Source organism: Nerophis lumbriciformis, linkage group LG25 (genome assembly GCF_033978685.3).
Source record: "Nerophis lumbriciformis linkage group LG25, RoL_Nlum_v2.1, whole genome shotgun sequence".
Lineage (NCBI taxonomy): Eukaryota > Metazoa > Chordata > Actinopteri > Syngnathiformes > Syngnathidae > Nerophis > Nerophis lumbriciformis.
Window position 1 is genome coordinate 32,346,803 of NC_084572.2, and position 24,000 is coordinate 32,370,802.

At 40.0% G+C, this 24,000-nt stretch overlaps 1 protein-coding gene across 1 annotated transcript in view; it reads left to right on the forward strand.

Moving 5' to 3' along the window:
- tmprss6 (transmembrane serine protease 6) overlaps nucleotides 1-17,901 on the forward strand; it is a 31,484-nt gene extending 13,583 nt beyond the window's left edge. Inside the window, exons 12-17 of the mRNA XM_061984460.1 lie at nucleotides 3,622-3,735; nucleotides 3,878-3,994; nucleotides 8,194-8,362; nucleotides 10,892-11,169; nucleotides 12,778-12,914; nucleotides 16,939-17,901. Of these exons, the coding sequence (XP_061840444.1) occupies nucleotides 3,622-3,735; nucleotides 3,878-3,994; nucleotides 8,194-8,362; nucleotides 10,892-11,169; nucleotides 12,778-12,914; nucleotides 16,939-17,196 (1,073 nt within the window). The 3' untranslated portion in view covers nucleotides 17,197-17,901. The remainder of the gene's footprint in view (nucleotides 1-3,621; nucleotides 3,736-3,877; nucleotides 3,995-8,193; nucleotides 8,363-10,891; nucleotides 11,170-12,777; nucleotides 12,915-16,938) is intronic.
- Nucleotides 17,902-24,000: the final 6,099 nt, after the last annotated feature.

The following is a 24,000-nucleotide window of genomic DNA, read 5'->3' on the forward strand; positions in this document are numbered from 1 at the left end:
ATAGTGTGAGAGTCCAGTCCATAGTGGATCTAACATAATAGTGAGAGTCCAGTCCATAGTGGATCTAACATAATAGTGAGAGTCCAGTCCATAGTGGATCCAACATAATAGTGAGAGTCCAGTCCATAGTGGATCTAACATAATAGTGTGAGAGTCCAGTCCATAGTGGATCCAACATAATAGTGAGAGTCCAGTCCATAGTGGATCTAACATAATAGTGAGAGTCCATTCCATAGTGGATCTAACATAATAGTGAGAGTCCAGTCCATAGTGGATCTAACATAATAGTGAGAGTCCAGTCCATAGTGGATCTAACATAATAGTGTGAGAGTCCAGTCCATAGTGGATCTAACATAATAGTGAGAGTCCAGTCCATAGTGGATCTAACATAATAGTGAGAGTCCAGTCCATAGTGGATCTAACATAATAGTGAGAGTCCAGTCCATAGTGGATCTAACATAATAGTGAGAGTCCAGTCCATAGTGGATCCAACATAATAGTGAGAGTCCAGTCCATAGTGGATCTAACATAATAGTGAGAGTCCAGTCCATAGTGGATCTAACATAATAGTGTGAGAGTCCAGTCCATAGTGGATCTAACATAATAGTGTGAGAGTCCAGTCCATAGTGGATCTAACATAATAGTGAGAGTCCAGTCCATAGTGGATCTAACATAATAGTGAGAGTCCAGTCCATAGTGGATCTAACATAATAGTGAGAGTCCAGTCCATAATGGATCTAACATAATAGTGTGAGAGTCCAGTCCATAGTGGATCTAACATAATAGTGTGAGAGTCCAGTCCATAGTGGATCTAACATAATAGTGAGAGTCCAGTCCATAGTGGATCTAACATAATAGTGAGAGTCCAGTCCATAGTGGATCCAACATAATAGTGAGAGTCCAGTCCATAGTGGATCTAACATAATAGTGTGAGAGTCCAGTCCATAGTGGATCTAACATAATAGTGAGAGTCCAGTCCATAGTGGATCTAACATAATAGTGTGAGAGTCCAGTCCATAGTGGATCCAACATAATAGTGAGAGTCCAGGCCATAGTGGATCTAACATAATAGTGAGAGTCCAGTCCATAGTGGATCTAACATAATAGTGAGAGTCCAGTCCATAGTGGATCTAACATAATAGTGAGAGTCCAGTCCATAGTGGATCTAACATAATAGTGAGAGTCCAGTCCATAGTGGATCTAACATAATAGTGAGAGTCCAGTCCATAGTGGATCCAACATAATAGTGTGAGAGTCCAGTCCATAGTGGATCTAACATAATAGTGAGAGTCCAGTCCATAGTGGATCTAACATAATAGTGAGAGTCCAGTCCATAGTGGATCCAACATAATAGTGAGAGTCCAGTCCATAGTGGATCTAACATAATAGTGTGAGAGTCCAGTCCATAGTGGATCCAACATAATAGTGAGAGTCCAGTCCATAGTGGATCTAACATAATAGTGAGAGTCCATTCCATAGTGGATCTAACATAATAGTGAGAGTCCAGTCCATAGTGGATCTAACATAATAGTGAGAGTCCAGTCCATAGTGGATCTAACATAATAGTGTGAGAGTCCAGTCCATAGTGGATCTAACATAATAGTGAGAGTCCAGTCCATAGTGGATCTAACATAATAGTGAGAGTCCAGTCCATAGTGGATCTAACATAATAGTGTGAGAGTCCAGTCCATAGTGGATCCAACATAATAGTGAGAGTCCAGTCCATAGTGGATCTAACATAATAGTGAGTGTCCAGTCCATAGTGGATCTAACATAATAGTGAGAGTCCAGTCCATAGTGGATCTAACATAATAGTGAGAGTCCAGTCCATAGTGGATCCAACATAATAGTGAGAGTCCAGTCCATAGTGGATCTAACATAATAGTGTGAGAGTCCAGTCCATAGTGGATCCAACATAATAGTGAGAGTCCAGTCCATAGTGGATCCAACATAATAGAGAGAGTCCAGTCCATAGTGGATCTAACATAATAGTGAGAGTCCAGTCCATAGTGGATCTAACATAATAGTGTGAGAGTCCAGTCCATAGTGGATCTAACATAATAGTGAGAGTCCAGTCCATAGTGGATCTAACATAATAGTGAGAGTCCAGTCCATAGTGGATCTAACATAATAGTGAGAGTCCAGTCCATAGTGGAGCTAGCATAATATTGTGAAAGTCCAGTCCATAGTGGATCTAACATAATATTGTGAAAGTCCAGTCCATAGTGGATTTAACATAACAGTGAGAGTCCAGTCCATAGTGGATCTAACATGATAGTGTAAGAGTCCAGTCCATAGTGGATCTAACATAACAGTGAGAGTCCAGTCCACAGTGGATCTAACATAATAGTGAGAGTCCAGTCCATAGTGGATCTAACATAATAGTGAGAGTCCAGTCCATAGTGGATCTAGCATAATATTGTGAAAGTCCAGTCCATAGTCGATCTAACATAATAGTGTAAGAGTCCAGTCCATTGTGGATCTAACATAATATTGTGAAAGTCCAGTCCGTAGTGGATCTAACATAATAGTGAGAGTCCAGTCCATAGTGGATCTAACATAATAGTGTAAGAGTCCAGTCCATAGTGGATCTAACATAATAGTGTAAGAGTCCAGTCCATAGTGGATCTAACATAACAGTGAGAGTCCAGTCCACAGTGGATCTAACATAATAGTGAGAGTCCAGTCCATAGTGGATCTAACATAATAGTGTAAGAGTCCAGTCCATAGTGGATCTAGCATAATATTGTGAAAGTCCGGTCTGTAGTGGATCTAACATAATAGTGAGAGTCCAATTCATAGTGGATCTAACATAATAGTGAGAGTCCAGTCCATAGTGGATCTAACATAATAGTGAGAGTCCAGTCCATAGTGGATCTAACATAATAGTGAGAGTCCAGTCCATAGTGGATCTAACATAATAGTGAGAGTCCAGTCCATAGTGGATCTAACATAATAGTAAGAGTCCAGTCCATAGTGGATCTAGCATAATATTGTGAAAGTCCAGTCCATAGTGGATTTAACATAATAGTGAGAGTCCAGTCCATAGTGGATCTAACATGATAGTGTAAGAGTCCAGTCCATAGTGGATCTAACATAACAGTGAGAGTCCAGTCCACAGTGGATCTAACATAATAGTGAGAATCCAGTCCATAGTGGATCTAACATAATAGTGAGAATCCAGTCCATAGTGGATCTAACATAATAGTGAGAGTCCAGTCCATAGTGGATCTCGCATAATATTGTGAAAGTCCAGTCCATAGTGGATCTAACATAATAGTGTAAGAGTCCAGTCCATAGTGGATCTTGCATAATATTGTGAAAGTCCAGTCCGTAGTGGATCTAGCATAATAGTGAGAGTCCAATTCATAGTGGATCTAACATAATAGTGAGAGTCCAGTCCATAGTGGATCCAACATAATAGTGAGAGTCCAGTCCATAGTGGATCTAACATAATAGTGAGAGTCCAGTCCATAGTGGATCCAACATAATAGTGAGAGTCCAGTCCATAGTGGATCCAACATAATAGTGAGAGTCCAGTCCATAGTGGGGCCAATTACCTTACGTTCATTATTTCATAAAAAATGGTGTCAGTAACAGAGGCTGAAATGTGTGTTTTAGTGTGTGTGGCCCAGTTCCAGTGCCCTGAGGACAGTCGGTGTGTGGACTACTACAAATTGTGCGATCAACATCCAGACTGCACCGATACCTTGGACAAAATCAACTGTACTCAAGGTATCGCTCACTTTTATGTGACATCATCAAGCTGCATGCATACTTCAAACAACACTGTATGTGTGTGTGTGTGTGTGTGTGTGTGTGTGTGTGTGTGTGTGTGTGTGTGTGTGTGTGTGTGTGTGTGTGTGTCTGTGTGTAGGTATGCAGTGCACAAACATGACCTACGTTTGTGCTGATGGGACGTGTCTGAAGAAGCCAAACCCACAGTGTGATTTTGTTCCTGATTGTCCTGACGCCTCAGACGAGACACAATGCGGTGAGAGAAAAATACATACTGGAACATACACATATGTAAGTGTGTTAAAGTTAAAGTACCAATGATTGTCACAAACACACTAGGTGTGGTGAAATTTGTCTGCATTTGACCCATCCCCTTGTTCACCCCCTGGGAGGTGAGGGGAGCAATGAGCAGCAGTGGTGGCCGCACCCGGGAATCATTTTGGGTGATTTAACCCCCAATATTAACCCTTGATGCTGAGCACCAAGCAGGGAGGTAATGGGTCCCGTTTTTATAGTCTTTGGTATGACTCGGCCGGGGTTTGAACTCACGACCTACCCATCTCAGGGCGGACACTCCAACCAGAAGGCCACTGAGAAGGTTTGTGTGTGTGTGTGTGTGTGTGTGTGTTTTCTGGCTATGACATTCATGTTCTCACGGCCCCTGTGAGAAAGTGGAGGGGCGACTTGTTGCAGGCTGTAAGAAGGACCACATGAGGGGGTCTCAAGCTTTCCTTTTCTCACTCGACACAAAAACTGTTCCATTTCTTTCAGTAATCAATCATTTTTTTAAGGTTGGTAACGTCCTCTCGTAAGACTTTACTCCATTAATTGATTTTGGCTGACTTGTTGCTAGGCAGATTTTAGCGGGCTCAATCATAAGTGCCCCATCAGGTAAAAAAAACTAAACATAATTCAAACATGAATTGTTGTGTTTAAATACCCTGCTTTGCATTAAATATTGAACTTATGTTTCGAATTTTAACAAACAGTGCCATCTGGTGGACTATTGCTCTTAATGCTTGTGTGTGTGTGTGTGGGGGGGGGTTTCTGGCAATGCTTACTTAATGGGGACATCGCTCTGCTTACACAGTCACCTTTAGGCATACTTGCCAACCTTGAGACCTCCGATTTGGGGGTGGGGGTAAGGGGCGTGGTCTGGGGTGGGGCAGGGGGCGTGGTTGGGGGCGTGGTTAAGATATATATAAGAAATACTTGACTTTCAGTGAATTCTAGCTATATATATATATATATATATATATATATATATATATATAAATAAATTAAATAAATACTTGAATTTCAGTGTTCATTTATTTACACATATACATACACATAACACTCATCTACTCATTGTTGAGTTAAGGATTGAATTGTCATTCCTTGTTCTATTCTCTGTCACTATTTCAGAACACACACATTATACAAATATACATTATAAAATCAATAAGAAAACGGGAGCTCTAATTTGGGAGTCTGAATTAGGATCAGAAGTTCCTATATAAACATTGCGCACTCATGTCGCCTTTTTGTATTGATTACTGCAGCTGTGCACTGGATTCATTCACAAATACAAACTACAACTCACAAACACTTTAGAGTTAGGCTCCACCATCAGAATGTGTACTTAAACTTATAAAGATCACATGGATATTATTCAGTGAGTTGATTCACCAAAACTAACCTGTTATACAGGAGGAAAAAGCACACAGGACGTTTCAATTGTTCACAGACTGGTTGCGCTCATCAGAATGACAAGACACTTCCGGTCTGCAGGTGATAGCATTCAATTGGGAAGAAACGCCCTACTGCCCCCTACTGACCAATGTGAATACTGATAAATGTGTAATGACAGCTCCAAAAATGAATTCAAACCACAAAATAAAATAAATAAATCAACACAAAAATGTGGCACATTATGGGTGGGTCACATATGCATGTACAGTAGATGGCAGTATTGTCCTGTTTAAAAGTGTCACAACATTGCTGTTTACGGCAGACGAACTGCTTTACGGTAGACGAAAACTTGACTGCTGTTGTTGTGTGTTGTTACCGCGCTGGGAGGACGTTAATGAAACTGCCTAACAATAAACCCACATAAGAAACCAAGAACTCGCCCTCGATCATTAGCTGTTTATATTGTGGGAAAGCGGACATGTGAACAGGCTGTCAACACGTCACTCAGGTCCGCATGGAGCTGGAGGGGGCGTGGCCTCCAGCTACGCCTGAATTTCGGGAGATTTACGGGAGAAAATTTGTCCCGGGAGGTTTTCGGGAGAGGCGCTGAATTTCGGGAGTCTCCCGGAAAATCCGGGAGGGTTGGCAAGTATGCCTTTAGGGCACCTCTGACGGTATGGGGACAAAAAAAACAGGTCCCCTAAAGGGAAACCTTTTTAAATGATAGTCAGATCCATTCTGAAGATGTCTAAGTGATTGTTAAGCTTTGGCCCATAAAACATGTTTACTGGTTAGTTTGAGTGTGAGACATTTGCACATCAATGTTGTTAAAAATAAAAAGTAAAAATAAAAGTTTAAATGAGTTTGTATTTTATTTCTGTGGTTTAAGGTAAGATAAGATAATCCTTTATTGATATCCCACAACAGGGAAATTTGGGTTATTTTCTTTACGTGTTTCAAATATTGGTAAAAGAGAAAATGTATTTTCTTGAAAAAGTGAAACATTTGTTATCCTGGCATTAACAGTACTGTAATTCTGTATGGTATCCATCCTTAGTTCAAACTAATATATTTTCCCCCAAACAAAATCTGGTTTAGTGTTCCTTAGGATTACATTTTTATACAGCATTGATTGATTGATTGATTGAGACTTTTATTAGTAGGTTGCACAGTGAAGTACATATTCCGTACAATTGACCACTAAATGGTAACACCCGAATAAGTTTTTCAACTTGTTTAAATTCATGATACAGATATATACTATCAGATATATACTATCATCATAATACAGTCATCACACAAGATTATCACATTTAATTATTTACATTATTTACAATCCGGGGTGTGGAGGGGTGCGGGGGGTTGGGTTTGGTTGTTATCATCAGTCATCAACAATTGAGAACAGAGAAATGGATATTGGAACAGTGTAGGTCTGACTTGGTAGCATGATTTTATTTATTTTTTTCCAACTTTTTTTATTGGCATTTTCAAATAGACAGAAAAAAGTGCAAGTCGAAACACTACAATTTTAAAGTCAGTAAATGATTCACACCCTTTCCCTTAAAACCCAAACCACCCACCCACCCTCCCACCCCACTCAGGTCCCACTAACGAGGGACAAATGGCAAAATTATGTAACAAGTAAGACGACAAAGACAGACACATTCTCACACACACACACACACATACGAGGCCAGAGACAGACAGATATATATAAAAAAAATATATATAATAATAATAATAAAATAAAATAAAAATTTATAATAATAATAATAATATATAATAAAATAAGAATAGAATAAAATAATACTAATAAATAAAAGGGAGATTATTCCTCATCTGCGTCTGGGAATAGGTCAAGAGAGTTGACATACAGCAAAAAAGGGCTCCATGAGCTTTCAAATGCTTGAACCGAGCCTTTTAGCGAAAACCTAAGTTTTTCCAGTTTTAGATTGTAGAGAACCTCTGTAATCCAACGGCCGTGTGATGGGGGGTTGGTAGCATGATTATAAAACATTATTACCTTAAAGTATGATTCACAATCAGAATGTTCCATCCTTCTATATATGGTAGTTGGAGTTGCAGACAACTTCATTACTGCTATATAGCAGTTTTCAGTAATGTCACAGAAGATGCAGGATTTGCTTTAACATTTAAGTGGTGAAACTTCCTATAAGAGGACAGCTGTAGTGCTGTATTCTGACCATCATGTCATATTTCATTTCAACTTTTTTTTTTTTTTAATGGTCCTCAGTAGTCACGTACAAATTTGTATGAATTATGCAAAATTATTTAAATTTGGTCCCCATGAACCATATTAACTATTTTTCCCCAGGGTCCCCAGTAAGAATGATCAGCACATTACTTCATCAATCCAGAGATTTAAAGACGTGTATGAGCTAACTGGGCAGTGGACATTTTACACCATTTTATCTATGCCTCTACAACCTGTAGAAAGGGTGGTCCCCACAAGTCATGATCAAAAACTTGGTCCCCATTCCAAATGATAACCAGTGTGTGTGTGTGTGTGTGTGTGTGTGTGTGTGTGTGTGTGTGTGTGTGTGTGTGTGTGTGTGTGTGTGTGTAGGTGTGCAGTGCACAAACATGACCTACATTTGCACTGACGGAACGTGTCTAAAGAAGCCAAACCCGCAGTGTGATTTTGTCACGGACTGTCCTGACGCCTCAGACGAGACACAATGCGGTGAGAGGGAAATAATAACATTTATTAACGTCTACTTCCTGGAACATGTGTGTGTGTGTTTTTGTGTGTGTGTGTAGACTGCGGCCTGAGACAGTTCTCCAGCCGCATTGTGGGGGGAGTGGACGCCTCAGAGGGGGAGTGGCCATGGCAGGCGAGCTTGCAGGTAGAGGGCAACCACATCTGCGGCGGCGCCCTGGTTTCCAGCCAGTGGGTGGCAACTGCCGCGCACTGTTTCTATGACGACCGGTGAGTTACCATAGAGCCACTTTCTGACTTGCAGTGAAGGAAAATCATGTATCTGAAAAAGGCCGACTAGTCGATCTACTAAAGTGTATTAAAGCACGTGCAAGCACAATACGTTTTGAAGAATATATACAAACATAATTAAGCTGCAGGCAGCGAAGTTAATACTGTTCTGATTTTCCACCACAAGGGGACGATACAGGTGTCGATATCAACGTCCGGTCATTATCAGACCTCAACCTTAACCTTAAAGCCTGGTATCGGTTTTGGAAAATGGAATCATTTAAAGTGAAGTAATGACGCTTTGACAGTTGACGGCATACTTGCCAACCCTCCCGAATTTTCCGGGAGACTCCCGAAATTCAGCGCCTCTCCCGAAAACCTCCCAGGACAAATATTCTCCCGAAAATCTCCCGATTTTCAGCCGGAGCTGGAGGCCACGCCCCCTCCAGCTCCATGAGGACCTGAGTGACGACAGCCTTTTTTCACGACGGTAGGAAAACAGGGTGACAAGAACTAAATCATCCAGACTAGAGACAAATTGTATTATTATGTTTATCTTACCTAAAAATAAATATATATATATATTTTTTTTAAATAACTAAATACATTTTTACTATATTTTGCTAAAAACATCAAAATTAATTGTATTTTTATTTGTATTTTTTCTGACTCCTTATTACATCCAGCCATAGAATTACACATTAAAATAAACATATTTGAAATAATTAATTTTAAATTATCATAATAATTCATTTAAAATGACCATATTTAATTATTAAAATAATTGCTTGTTTATCAACAACTTTAGCATTTTATTCATTACATTTTGAAGCTCTCAGAAGCCAAGTTATGTTATATTCCTTAATATTTATTTAAGTTTGAAGTATCAATTATCTAAACACAGCTTTGTTTGCATATTTTCAGGATATATATATATATATATATATATATATATATATATATATATATATATATATATATATATATATATATGTGTGTGTGTGTATTAAATACTTGACTTGGTGAATTCTAGCTGTCAATATACTCCTCCCCTCTTAACCACGCCCCCAACCACGCCGCACCCCACCCCCGACCACGCCCCCCCACCTCCCGAAATCGGAGGTCTCAAGGTTGGCAAGTATGGTTGACGGTGTAAGCAAAATTTATTGGCAGTTTATCGTCTCTTATCTGTTTCTGTTCATCTGAAGGAGGGGTGTCAAATTAGTTTTTATTGAGGGCCACATCGCAATTATGGCTGCCCTCAGAGGGCCACTTTAAATGACGTGGCAGACCATGTTGAATGACATGGCGGGCCATGATGATGATGTGGTGGACCACATTAAATGGAGTGGCAGACCATATCGCGGTTATAAATAATACTGTTTCCCGTTTTTTTTGGTTTGCACACACTGTTTAGCACTATTTATTTGGACCTAAACAGATCAGGCCTTAGCAAGTGAAAGTGTGTGGCTCTAGATCACCAAAGCTGTAAAAGGGGAAACACGTCAGCTCTGTAACCTCTGTCACGCTTAACACATGGTTGAGCTTGTCGTGACCCCAGGATGCAGAGACAGATGGCGACGTGCCGGTTTTTAATTAAACTGGGGAAAAATAAGAAAAGGTATCAAACAGAAGGCTAATACAGAGTACGCAGCTACAGCAAAGGCAAACAGCGACACAATACAAAAATCCAGCACCCGACAGTTGAACCAGAATAAACTAAAACAGGCTTAATTACCAGTTAAACAAGATAACAGAACATGGAGGTGCAGCAAACCCTATCGGAACTAAGCAGGAAGTACAACACTAAAACTTCTAAGTAGAGATGTCGATGCCGATAAATGCGTTAAAATATAATATCGGAAATTATCAGCATCGTTTTTTTTATTATCGGTATGGTTTTTTTGGGTTTTTTTTAATTAAATCAACATAAAATACAAAAGATACACTTACAATTAGTGCACCAACCCAAAAAACCTCCCTTCCCCATTTACACTCATTCACACTCATTCACACAAAAGGGTTGTTTCTTTCTGTTATTAATATTCTGGTTCCTACATTATATATCAATATATATCAATACAGTCTGCAAGGGATACAGTCCGTAAGCACACAAGATTGTGCGTCCACTAATAGTACTAACCTTTAACAGTTAATTTTACTCATTTTCAATAATTACTAGTTTCTATGTAACTGTTTTTATATTGTTTTACTTTCTTTTTTATTCAAGAAAATGTTTTTAATTTATTTATCTTATTTTATTTTATAATTTTTTTTAAAAAGGACCTTATCTTCACCATACCTGGTTGTCCAAATTAGGCATAATAATGTGTTAATTGCACGACTGTATATATCGGTATCGGTAATTAAGAGTTGGACAATATCGGAATATCGGATATTGGCAAAAAAGCCATTATCGGACATCCCTACTTCTAAGTAGAAGCAACAGGACAGGAAATGATTCAAAACCCAGAAAAAGTCCAAACTGGGATCATGACCCACTCCTTCCTATCTCTCTTCCCCCCGCAGCCTCTACTCGCCCTCAATGTGGACCGTCTATTTGGGGAAGGTCCTACTTAACGCCAGCGGCCCTAAAGAAGAAGCGGCGCGAGTTCAGAGCGTCCACGTCCACCGTGACTACAACAACAAGTCCTACGACTATGACCTGGCCCTGCTCAAGCTGGACCGCTCGGCGTACACCATGGCCGCCGATCACGCCCGGCCCGCCTGCCTGCCTCCCCGCACCCACCGGCTAGAGCCCGGTCTGCTATGCTGGGTCACCGGCTGGGGGGCACTCCGCGAGGGAGGTGAGGAAGAGCTTTAGTGATCTCTAACTTACTAGTTAGTAGAGATCGACTGAAATGATTGTTATTCAGGGCTGATACCACTACCGATTATTACTAGTCAAGGAAGCCGATAACCGATATTCATTTGCAGTAAAAGTTATCTAAACATGAATAGTAGAGATGTCCGATAATGGCTTTTTTGCCGATATTCCGATATTGTCCAACTCTTAATTACCGATTCCGATATCAACCGATACCGATATATACAGTGGTGGAATTAACACATTATTATGCCTAATTTTGTTGTGATGCCCAGCTGGATGCATTAAACAATGTAACAAGGTTTTCCAAAATAAATCAACTCAAGTTATGGGAAAAAAAATGCCAACATGGCACTGCCATATTTATTATTGAAGTCACAAAGTGCTTTATTTTTCTTAACATGCCTCAAAACAGCAGCTTGGAATTTGGGACATGCTCTCCCTGAGATAATCCTAATACCCACTACAACTATGGGAAATACTATACTTTGACTGCATTATTTTTTATTTTTCTTAAACATGCCTCAAAACAACAGCTACAAAAACAATGAAGGCACACAGCTTCAGTCCAGAGTATACTAGAGCATACTTGCCAACCTTGAGACCTCCGAATTAGGGCGATGGGGAGATGTTGTGTTTATGTTGTGTTACGGTGCGGATGTTCTCCCGAAATGTGTTTGTCATTCTTGTTTGGTGTGGGTTCACAGTGTAGCGCATATTTGTAACAGTGTTAAAGTTGTTTATACGGCCACCCTCAGTGTGACCTGTATGGCTGTTGACCATACATTGCATTCACTTGTGTGTGTGAAAAGCCGTAGATATCATTTGATTGGGCCGGCACGCAAAGGCAGTGCCTTTAAGTTTTATTAACGCTCTGTACTTCTCCCTACGTCCGTGTACACAGCGGCGTTTTAAAAAGTCATACATTTTACTTTTAGAAACCGATACCGATAATTTCCGATATTACATTTTATAGCATTTATCGGCCCATAATATCGGCAGTCCGATATTATCGGACATCTCTAGCCTATACTGATGAAAAAAGGCCGATACGATACATGTCAAAATGTCAAATATTGGCGCCGTTAATTGGCGATAATCGGTCCATCTCTACTAGTCATGTAACGGTGGCCATTATCACAATATTTTACAATGACAGATTTGATTACAAAGGGAACAAAATGTCAACATAAAATACCTTCTCCTTCCTTTTGAATAGTTCAATGGCTTTACATCAGTCAGTTTGCTAATGAGTGGTAAATAATGAATGATAAAAAGAAGGCTTGAGTGGAGTGTTTAGTGAGGTGGACGTGGTCTCTATTTAAAGCAGACCCATCAGGAGAAAAAAGACGGTTTTTTTGTAGTCTAGGAGAGGAAGGAAGTGTGTGGTTTGTGAACTTCATGATGACAGGGAGGAGTCCTCTGGCACGCAGAAACATGCCTTAAGCACATTTAGTGTGTATGACAGTGTACTATATTTACTGTATTTCATAGGTTTGTGTCATATTGACAACAACAAGCAGTTCTGGAAAAAAAAAAAAAAAAAAAAAAAAGGTAATGATTGCTGACCGTCACGCTTTCTGTCCAGGTCAAACGGGAGTGGTGCTCCAGAAGGTGGACGTCCGCCTGGTCGGCGAGGAGGCCTGCGCTCGGTCCTACGGCCACCTGGTCACTCCCAGAATGCTTTGCGCTGGATACCGCAGCGGAGGCAAGGACTCCTGTCAGGTATGCGACAACAAAACACATTTACTAATCTGTCACAATATTTGTTACCCCTGCAAAAAATTTAAAAAATATATATATTTGTTATACTCCACATGCAAATGTACATTTAAACACACATTAACATTAACACAACACACTGTACCTTCCCATGTTAGCATTTATTCATGTATTTATTCTAGAAAAGGATTATTAATAACAAAATATTAATATTCAGGCCATTAAACTGCGTTATAAATATATTTCTTGACTTTCTGTAGATTCTACATCTGTGTAAAGTATTCAATGTATGTGTGACATCATTATTCTTGCTAATGGGACTGTATTGCGAGGCGCTGTAGTACTCTGAGTCACCATGAAAAGGGGGGCGCACATGAGCTAGCAGGTGCATGTAGCTACGTCTTTTTTCAGAGGAAGCCGAGAAGTCGTTTTTTTACTTAGCTACTCTGGCTGCTAATTTGGAGGATTATGAATCCAAGCTCAAAAACTTCCAATGTGGACTTTCAGACTAAACAGATATACTACATATATACATACATATATACTACATATATACATACATATATACTACATATATATATATATATATATATATATATACATACACACACATATACGTACGTACGTACATACATACAGTACATACATACATAGTATGTATGTATGTATGTATCAGTGATGTGCGGTGAGGTTGATGGCTGGTGAGGCACTGACTTCATCACGGTCAGATTTACAAACATATGAACCCTAAAGAGTATCTTATTCACCATTTGATTGGCAGCAGTTAACGGGTTATGTTTAAAAGCTCATACCAGCATTCTTCCCTGCTTGGCACTCAGCATCAAGGGTTGGAATTGGGGGTTAAATCACCAAAAATGATTCCCGGGCGCGGCGCCGCTGCTGCCCACTGCTCCCCTCACCTCCCAGGGGGTGATCAAGGGGATGGGTCAAATGTTGAGGACACATTTCACCACACCTAGTGTGTGTGTGACAATCATTGGTACTTTAACTTAACTTTAACTTTACACATACAAACTGTAGCACACAAAAAAACACATTTAATAAAAAAAAAGCGTTATTATGGTCTTACCTTTACTTATAAATGAAGTCCATGCGTCGCAACTAAAGCCCTCACTTAAACTTTCCACGTGCAAGATTGAATCTATTTTAAAAAGTGTAACCGAGGGTTTATAAATGTCGCCTATACTGTATGAAACTACAAAATAACAAACAAGGAGGCTCCAGTTTACACGAGGACCACTTTATTTACTTTCTTTCAAAAACCTCCGCAACGTGACATCACTTCCGCTCTTAGCGCCTTCAAAATAAGAGCTCAAGGCATATACTGTATAACAGCGCATAACAGGAACTTAACATCACAAAGAGGAAAGCCCATGAAAATAGGTTACAAAAGTTATTTAATAAGAAGCCAAAAAGTGCAAAAACAATAATGTTCGTGTTGGAGGAGTTGTGAATTAGGTACACCTGCAGTCTGCAGGTGTATCTAATGTTGTGTCCCTGCAGTCATTCACAACTCCTCCGACACCAACATTATTGTTTTTGCACCTTTTGGCTTCTTATGAAATAATTTTTTTAAATAGATTCAATCTTGCACGTGGAAAGTTTAAGTGTGGGCTTTAGTTGATATAACAATTCTACGGCGGGGGTGCAGGAGGCGAGCCTCAGCCAGTGCGTCTTTTGCAGCCGTTTTATGATAGCTCAGCACAAGAAATACTTTACACACATACAATTGTTGACAAAATACACTGTACATTATATACCTCAGCTAACTAAACTATGGAAATGTATAATATAGTTCATATAGCAATACAGTCTCACTGCACAGCAGGCCAGCAGTTAGCCGAGTCATTGCGCAATCCATGTTGCGGCACTGAGTGACGTGCCTCAACTGGCTGCTGTTCACCGCACCGTCTCTTCTCAGTATTTGAACGGCAAATGTGAAAATTCAGCGATTTTGAATAAAAATAAATTAAAACTGGTGAAGTTAAATGGAAAATAACTTTATAGTATAATCACTGGATACATATAACAATTTTTTTTTTTTCTTTTTACATTTTTTTTTCTTTCCATGTGCGCAGGTGAGGCCCCGCCTCACCTGCCTCTAGTGACTGCACGTCACTGGTATGTATGTATGTAGAAAAATAGTCCAAGCACATTCTGACATTGTACAAACCATAATGTTGTTGGGTTGTTTTTATGATTACCTGTTGCAGTTAATAGTATTAATACTTTATTTGTCGTTATTTATATTTTCTGAATAAATTATGTGATAATGTTCATCAGTCAACTCATTGGTGTTCATTTTCAATCTATCAAGATAAAACAATCATATGAAAATCCAATTACAGGATGTTATTTATGTAGTTGTCAGGTTCAAACACTGATGACATGTTTTTACCAATTCAGTACAGTGCATTAGCGTTGACTGTTTCACACAAAGCTAATGTCTCATTATCCATACCACAAACATAAACATGGTCGAATCGTCTCACAAAAACATTAAAACGTTAGTCAAGCGTATTTTTCCATCAACGTCTTACCTGTAAGTAACATTGTACTACTTTAATTTACTACTTTATAGTCAAGTTTGTCAATTTCATTAATGCAAAGGAGACTTCTTCTTCTTCTTTTGCATTGGCGTGTTTGATGGCGACACTGACATCCACTGGCGAGCTGCAGTAACTGCATCTAAAACTCACTGGTAAATAGTGGTGGTGGTGGATCAAGGCAGGGGCGTCACTAGCTTTTAAGGACAGGGGGGGCTTAGCCCCCAGGAGATGCACAGGACGCGAGCGAACGTAGCGCACGAGCACAAAACTTCACAAACGGCTAACAAAAACTTAGAAATGATTCATTGTTATTATTATTTTAAAAATGCACGGGACGAAAGGAAATGCTCCCCGGGACGATGGCTTTTAACCATTTTTTTTCTTTTTCTTTTAATGTATTTATTAATTTTACATTTTATATTAAATGTCTTGGTTTTTCCTCCCTCTGAAAATCCTATGAAATGTTTACCAAGCCATTCTATAACAATACAACAGCTATTAATGTAACAATACAATAAAACAAATATATTTAATGTTTTTTTCATTGTTTTAACATTAGACTAATGTATATTACTTTATATAGATTCTACAAGAGTGATGTGGGCATTTTCTATATGAACAAGTCCAAGGACCGCAGGCAAGGTCGCAGAGAAAATGCGGACTGGATTTTGAGTGATGTGGGCATTTTCTATATGAACAAGTCCAAGGACCGCAGGCAAGGTCGCAGAGAAAATGCGGACTGGATTTTGAGTGATGTGGGCGTTTTTTATATGAACAAGTCCAAGGACCGCAGGCAAGGTCGCAGAGAAAATGCGGACTGGATTTTGAGTGATGTGGGCATTTTCTATATGAACAAGTGGAATGGATTGGATACCGACACACTAAAGGGGCTCTCTCCCTTAAAGTACCAATGATTGTCACACACACACAGTAGGTGTGGTGAAATGTGTCCTCTGCATTTGACCCATCCCCTTGTTCACCCCCTGGGAGGTGAGAGGAGCAGTGGGCAGCAGCGGTGCCGCGCCCGGGAATAATTTTTGGTGATTTACGATATGAAGTGAGGGGAAACTGAGTGAATAATGACAGGTTATATGATTAATTTATTTAAACTCATATTCGGGCCACTTTATAATGAATATGTCGGCATGTATTTGTAAAAAAATAAAATAAAAAACAAATATATATATATATATATATATAAATATATATATACCTATATATATATAACACCAAATTATTTAGGGGGGCTTAAGAATATTTTAGAGGGGCTTGAGCCCCCCTAAAATAGGCCTAACAACGCCAATGGATCAAGGTCCTTAAAATAATGATAACAATGAATATAACATTCTTTAATTCTACAGTAAGAACGAAAGTGTTTGAAATGTTATATTATACAATTGTAAAATCCAGAAAAATGTGTTTGTAAAGTCCAAGTTGCTGTCATTGTGTGTTATCAGGGGGACTCTGGTGGGCCTCTGGTGTGTCAGGAGAAGTCCGGTCGCTGGTTCCTGGTCGGGGTGGTGAGCTGGGGCAAAGGCTGCGGCCGCCCAGACTACTATGGCGTCTACACTCGCATCACGAGTCTGAGCGATTGGATAGGGATGGTCATCGGTGTCTCCGGAGGTGCCTCCGTCACGTCAACATGGACATCAACAACCAGAACTTCGGAACTAAATAGGTCCCCAGTTTTACGTAGAACGCCTCCAGGGTCCTAAAAATCTAATGTTCACTTGCTAATTGCTAATCAAACTAACATGCTTGCCATTCTGACACGTGTATTTCCGGTTCTTTGCGCTAAAAGCTAACATTTAAGCTAGCATGAGTTGCCATCCTAGCACAGCTACGTTTAATGCACCACACTAAAGTCTGAGCTAATGACACATTTTAGATTAGGCAGTAGGGGTGTGACTCTTTGGGCAGCTAACGATTTGATCCGATTCTTAGGGTGATGATTCGATTCAGAATCGATTCTTGATTCAACACAATTCTAGAATCAAACCGATTCTCGCATTATTTGGTATATTCATTATATGGAACTTTTTCAAAACAGGTTACATATTAGAACATCTTCTGGTCGTCATGACTTGGTCCTGGAGTTTAGTTTTTCTAGAAGGCAACGGAAAGTTGGCTCGGGCGAGACGGGAATGTAGGTACATTTTTATTTAAACACTATAAATACAAAACAAGGAAGTAAACAAAAGGCGCGCACAATGGCGGAGAACAAACTATGAAACCAAACAATTGCACAAAGGCAAAAACTATGAACAACAAAAAACACTAACTGTGGCAATAATAAACAAAACTTACTTGGGATGGACAAAAAGGAGCAGCGTGAACGATGGACATGAAAAAAGAGTCAGAAATGTGCAGAGCATAAATGTGGGGATGTCACCAGAAAGACAAACTGAAAAATAATGAACTTAAATACTACAGACATGATTAATGAAAACTGGTGCGTGACTCAAAACGTGAAACAGGTGCGTGACGTTACAGGTGAAAACTAATGGGTTGCTATGGTGACAAACAAGAGTGCACAATGAGTCCAAACGTGGAACAGGTGAAACTAATGGGTAATCATGGAAACAAGACAAGGGAGTGAAAAGCCAGAAACTAAAGAGTCCAATAACTAAACAAAACATGATTACACAGACATGACACTGGTTGCATGGAGATGGCCTAAAAACATTTTTTTAAATAGATTCTTATAAAATAAAAATTATGATTTTTCAAAAGTTTGTAGTTTTTTGTAAATTGATTGAAAATTATGAATCGATTTAGAATCGGGATGAATAAAAATCGCGATTCGGATGTGAATCGATTTTTTTTATGCACCCCTACAAGGAGGGATGCATTTTTGGGCACCAAAAGATTGGATCGATTACGATTCCTGGGGTGACAATTCGATTCAGAATCGATTCTTGATTCAACACAATTCTAGAATCAAACCGATTCTCGCATTATTTGGTATATTAATTATAATGGAACTTTTTCAAAACAGGTTACATATTAGAACATCTTCTGGTTGCATGGAGATGGCCTAAAAACATTTTTTAAAATAGATTCTTATAAAATAAAAAATTAAGATTTTTCAAAAGTTTGTAGTTTTTTTTAATCGATATTTGAAAATTATGAATCGATTTAGAATCGGGATGAATAAAAATCGCGATTCGGATGTGAACCGATTTTTTTGTGCACCACTACAGAGGCTAAGGGGGGGAGTGTGAATTTTTGGGCACCAAAAGATTGGATCCGATTACGATTCCTGGGGTAACGATTCGTTTCAGAATCGATTCTTGATTCAACACAATTCTAGAATCAAACCGATTCTCGCATTATTTGGTATATTAATTATAATGGGACTTTTTCAAAACAGGTTACATATTAGAACATCTTCTGGTTGCATGGAGATGGCCTAAAAACATTTTTAAAAATAGATTCTTATCAAATAAAAAATTATGATTTTTCAAAAGTTTGTAGTTTTTTTTTAAATCGATATTTGAAAATTATGAATCGATTTAGAATCGGGATTAATAAAAATCGTGATTCGAATGTGAACCGATTTTTTTGCGCACCACTACAAGGGGGTGAATTTTTGGGGCACCAATAGATTGGATCCGATTACAATTCCTGGGGTGACGATTCGATTCAGAATCGATTCTTGATTCAACACAATTCTAGAATCAAACCGATTCTCGCATTATTTGGTATATTAATTAATTAACAGGTTACATATTAGAACATCTTCTGGTTGCACGGAGATGGCCTAAAAACATTTTGAAAAATAGATTCTTACAAAATAAAAATTATGATTTTTCAAAAGTTTGTAGTTTTTTTGAATCGATATTTGAGTTTCCTCCGCCGGGTGGCGGGGCTCTCCCTTAGAGATAGGGTGAGAAGCTCTGCCATTCGGGGGGAGCTCAAAGTAAAGCCGCTGCTCCTCCACGTCGAGAGGAGCCAGATGAGGTGGTTCGGGCATCTGGTCAGGATGCCACCCGAACGCCTCCCTAGGGAGGTGTTTAGGGCACGTCCGACCGGTAGGAGGCCACGGGGAAGACCCAGGACACGTTGGGAAGACTATGTCTCCCGGCTGGCCTGGGAACGCCTCGGGATCCCCCGGGAAGAGCTGGACGAAGTGGCTGGTGAGAGGAAAGTCTGGGCTTCCCTGCTTAGGTTGCTGCCCCCGCGACCCGACCTCGGATAAGCGGAAGAAGATGGATGGATGGATTTGAAAATTATGAATCGATTTAGAATCGGGACGAATAAAAATCGTGATTCGGATGTGAATCGATTTTTTTGTGCACCACTGCAAGGGGTGGGGAGGTTGAATTTTTGGGCACCAAAAGATTGGATCTGATTACGATTCCTGGGGTGACGATTCGATTCAGAATCGATTCTATAGAGCGTTCCAGTACTATGGAATGCCCTCTTGGTAACAGTTAGTGATGCTACCTCAGTAGAAGCATTTAAGTCCCATCTTAAAACTTTGTATACTCTAGCCTTTAAATAGACCCCCTTTTTAGACCAGTTGATCTGCCGTTTCTTTTCCTTTCTCCTCTGCCCCCCTCTCCCTTGTGGAGGGGGGGCACAGGTCTGGTGGACATGGGTGAAGTGCTGGCTGTCCGGGGTGGACCGCTCGCCTGTGCATCAGTTGGGGACATCTCTGCGCTGCTGACCTATCTCCGCTCGGGATGGTTTCCTGCTGGCCCCACTATGGACTGGACTCTCACTATTATGTTAGATCCACTATGGACTGAACTCTCACTATTATGTTAGATCCACTATGGACTGAACTCTCACTATTATGTTAGATCCACTATGGACTGGACTCTCACTATTATGTTAGATCTACTATGGACTGGACTCTCACTATTATGCTAGATCCATTATGGACTGGTCTCTCACTATTATGTTAGATCCACTATGGACTGGACTCTCACTATTATGTTAGATCCACTATGGACTGGACTCTCACTATTATGTTAGATCCACTATGGACTGGACTCTCACTATTATGTTGGATCCACTATGGACTGGACTCTCACTATTATGTTAGATCCACTATGGACTGGACTCTCACACTATTATGTCAGATCCACTATGGACTGGACTCTCACTATTATGTTAGATCCACTATGGACTGGACTCTCACTATTATGTCAGATCCACTATGGACTGGACTCTCACTATTATGTTAGATCCACTATGAATTGGACTCTCACTATTATGCTAGATCCACTATGGACTGGACTCTCACTATTATGTTAGATCCACTATGAATTGGACTCTCACTATTATGTTAGATCCACTATGAATTGGACTCTCACTATTATGCTAGATCCACTATGGACTGGACTCTCACTATTATGTTAGATCCACTATGGACTGGACTCTCACTATTATGCTAGATCCACTATGGACTGGTCTCTCACTATTATGTTAGATCCACTATGGACTGGACTCTAACTATTATGTTAGATCCACTATGGACTGGACTCTCACACTATTATGTTAGATCCACTATGGACTGGACTCTCACTATTATGTTAGATCCACTATGGACTGGACTCTCACTATTATGTTAGATCCACTATGGACTGGACTCTCACACTATTATGTCAGATCCACTATGGACTGGACTCTCACTATTATGTTCGATCCACTATGGACTGGACTCTCACTATTATGTTAGATCCACTATGGACTGGACTCTCACTATTATGTTAGATCCACTATGGACTGGACTCTCACTATTATGTTAGATCCACTATGGACTGGACTCTCACTATTATGTTAGATCCACTATGGACTGGACTCTCACTATTATGTTGGATCCACTATGGACTGGACTCTCACTATTATGTTAGATCCACTATGGACTGGACTCTCACACTATTATGTCAGATCCACTATGGACTGGACTCTCACTATTATGTTAGATCCACTATGGACTGGACTCTCACTATTATGTCAGATCCACTATGGACTGGACTCTCACTATTATGTTAGATCCACTATGAATTGGACTCTCACTATTATGCTAGATCCACTATGGACTGGACTCTCACTATTATGTTAGATCCACTATGAATTGGACTCTCACTATTATGTTAGATCCACTATGAATTGGACTCTCACTATTATGCTAGATCCACTATGGACTGGACTCTCACTATTATGTTAGATCCACTATGGACTGGACTCTCACTATTATGCTAGATCCACTATGGACTGGTCTCTCACTATTATGTTAGATCCACTATGGACTGGACTCTCACTATTATGTTAGATCCACTATGGACTGGACTCTCACACTATTATGTTAGATCCACTATGGACTGGACTCTCACTATTATGTTAGATCCACTATGGACTGGACTCTCACTATTATGTTAGATCCACTATGGACTGGACTCTCACACTATTATGTCAGATCCACTATGGACTGGACTCTCACTATTATGTTCGATCCACTATGGACTGGACTCTCACTATTATGTTAGATCCACTATGGACTGGACTCTCACTATTATGTTAGATCCACTATGGACTGGACTCTCACACTATTATGTTAGATCCACTATGGACTGGACTCTCACTATTATGTTAGATCCACTATGGACTGGACTCTCACTATTATGTTAGATCCACTATGGACTGGACTCTCACTATTATGTTAGATCCACTATGGACTGGACTCTCACTATTATGTTAGATCCACTATGGACTGGACTCTCACTATTATGTTAGATCCACTATGGACTGGACTCTCACACTATTATGTTAGATCCACTATGGACTGGACTCTCACTATTATGTTAGATCCACTATGGACTGGACTCTCACTATTATGTTAGATCCACTATGGACTGGACTCTCACACTATTATGTTAGATCCACTATGGACTGGACTCTCACTATTATGTTAGATCCACTATGGACTGGACTCTCACACTATTATGTCAGATCCACTATGGACTGGACTCTCACTATTATGTTAGATCCACTATGGACTGGACTCTCACACTATTATGTCAGATCTACTATGGACTGGACTCTCACTATTATGTTAGATCCACTATGGACTGGACTCTCACTATTATGTTAGATCCACTATGGACTGGACTCTCACTATTATGTTAGATCCACTATGGACTGGACTTTCACAATATTATGCCAGATCCACTCGACGTCCATTGCATCCGGTCTCCCCTAGAGCCCACATCTGCAGTCCTCTCCAAGGTTTCTCATAGTCATTCACATTGACATCCCACTGGGTTGTGAGTTTTTCCTTGCCCTTTTGTGGGCTCTGAACCGAGGATGTCGTCGTGGCTTGTGCAGCCCTTTGAGACACTTGTGATTTAGGGCTATATAAATAAACATTGATTGATTCTTGATTTAAACCGATTCTTGCAAAGTATTATTTGGTGTTATAATTGTCATGTAACTTTTTCAAAACAGGTTGCAGGTTAGAAAAGCTCCTTCTGGTTGCATGGAGATGGCCTTAAAACATTTAAAAAAATGTATTCTTGTTAAAAAGAATAATAATATATATATATACAGTATATATATATTTATTTTCGATCGATTTTTTAAAATTATGAATGGATTTAGATACAACTGCAGTGCATCAAACATGTTACTCCTCTCTTTACCAACTCCGTGGCTGCCCTGGCCTCCTCTCCTGCCTGGCTGTGATGCGTCCAACAGCTGAAGTCAGTGTTTTCAGAGTGACTAGAGATGTATCCGGGCCCCATGGTTAGACTGGGAGGGTGCAGACCAGGTCCAGCAGGAAATGTGCACGATCACTGTACAAGAGGAGAGAAAAGTCAAAACAAAACAATAACGGGTTCTTTTTTTTCCCTGCGCGGCCACGTCTCCGACTTTTAAACATTTCAAAATGGGAACAACAATGAGGTTGACCATCTTCACAAGATATTAGTGACAGCTCGTCTCCAACATGGTACAACCGCAAAAACAAACATGGTGGTAAAACTGTGGAAAAATACTGCTTTTGATTTGCATGGAACTTTGGAATCAAGCGTGCATGTTTGGGTTTTTATTTGCCTCTTCATTATCTTTTTTTGCAAGACTAATTCCAAAAAGAGCAACCAAAGACTTAAGGCCTGATTTACTAGAACAAGGGTGTCCAAACTTTTTGACTTGGGGTCCGCATTGGGCTAAAAAAATTTTGGGCCGGCATGCATGGCGCTTTTCCTACATACAAAACATACACACATAATTACAAGTCCTGTAAGAACGTATGTGGCTGAGCACAGAGGAACCAGGTGAGAGAACACTATCTTAAGGAGCCGAGTGCACTCGGAGCTGCAGGATGATGGCCCTGACCGCAGTGACTCTGACCCAGGGCACACGGCGAGGGACCAAGGAACCATCTCGCCGAGGAAGCCAATAGACAGCAGCAGCCGATTCCCCGGTGCAGAGGGCTCCCTTTGAACAACTATATACAACTAAAATATAGTAAGTGCCTCCATGGAAATGCCCCCCTCTACCTCAAATAA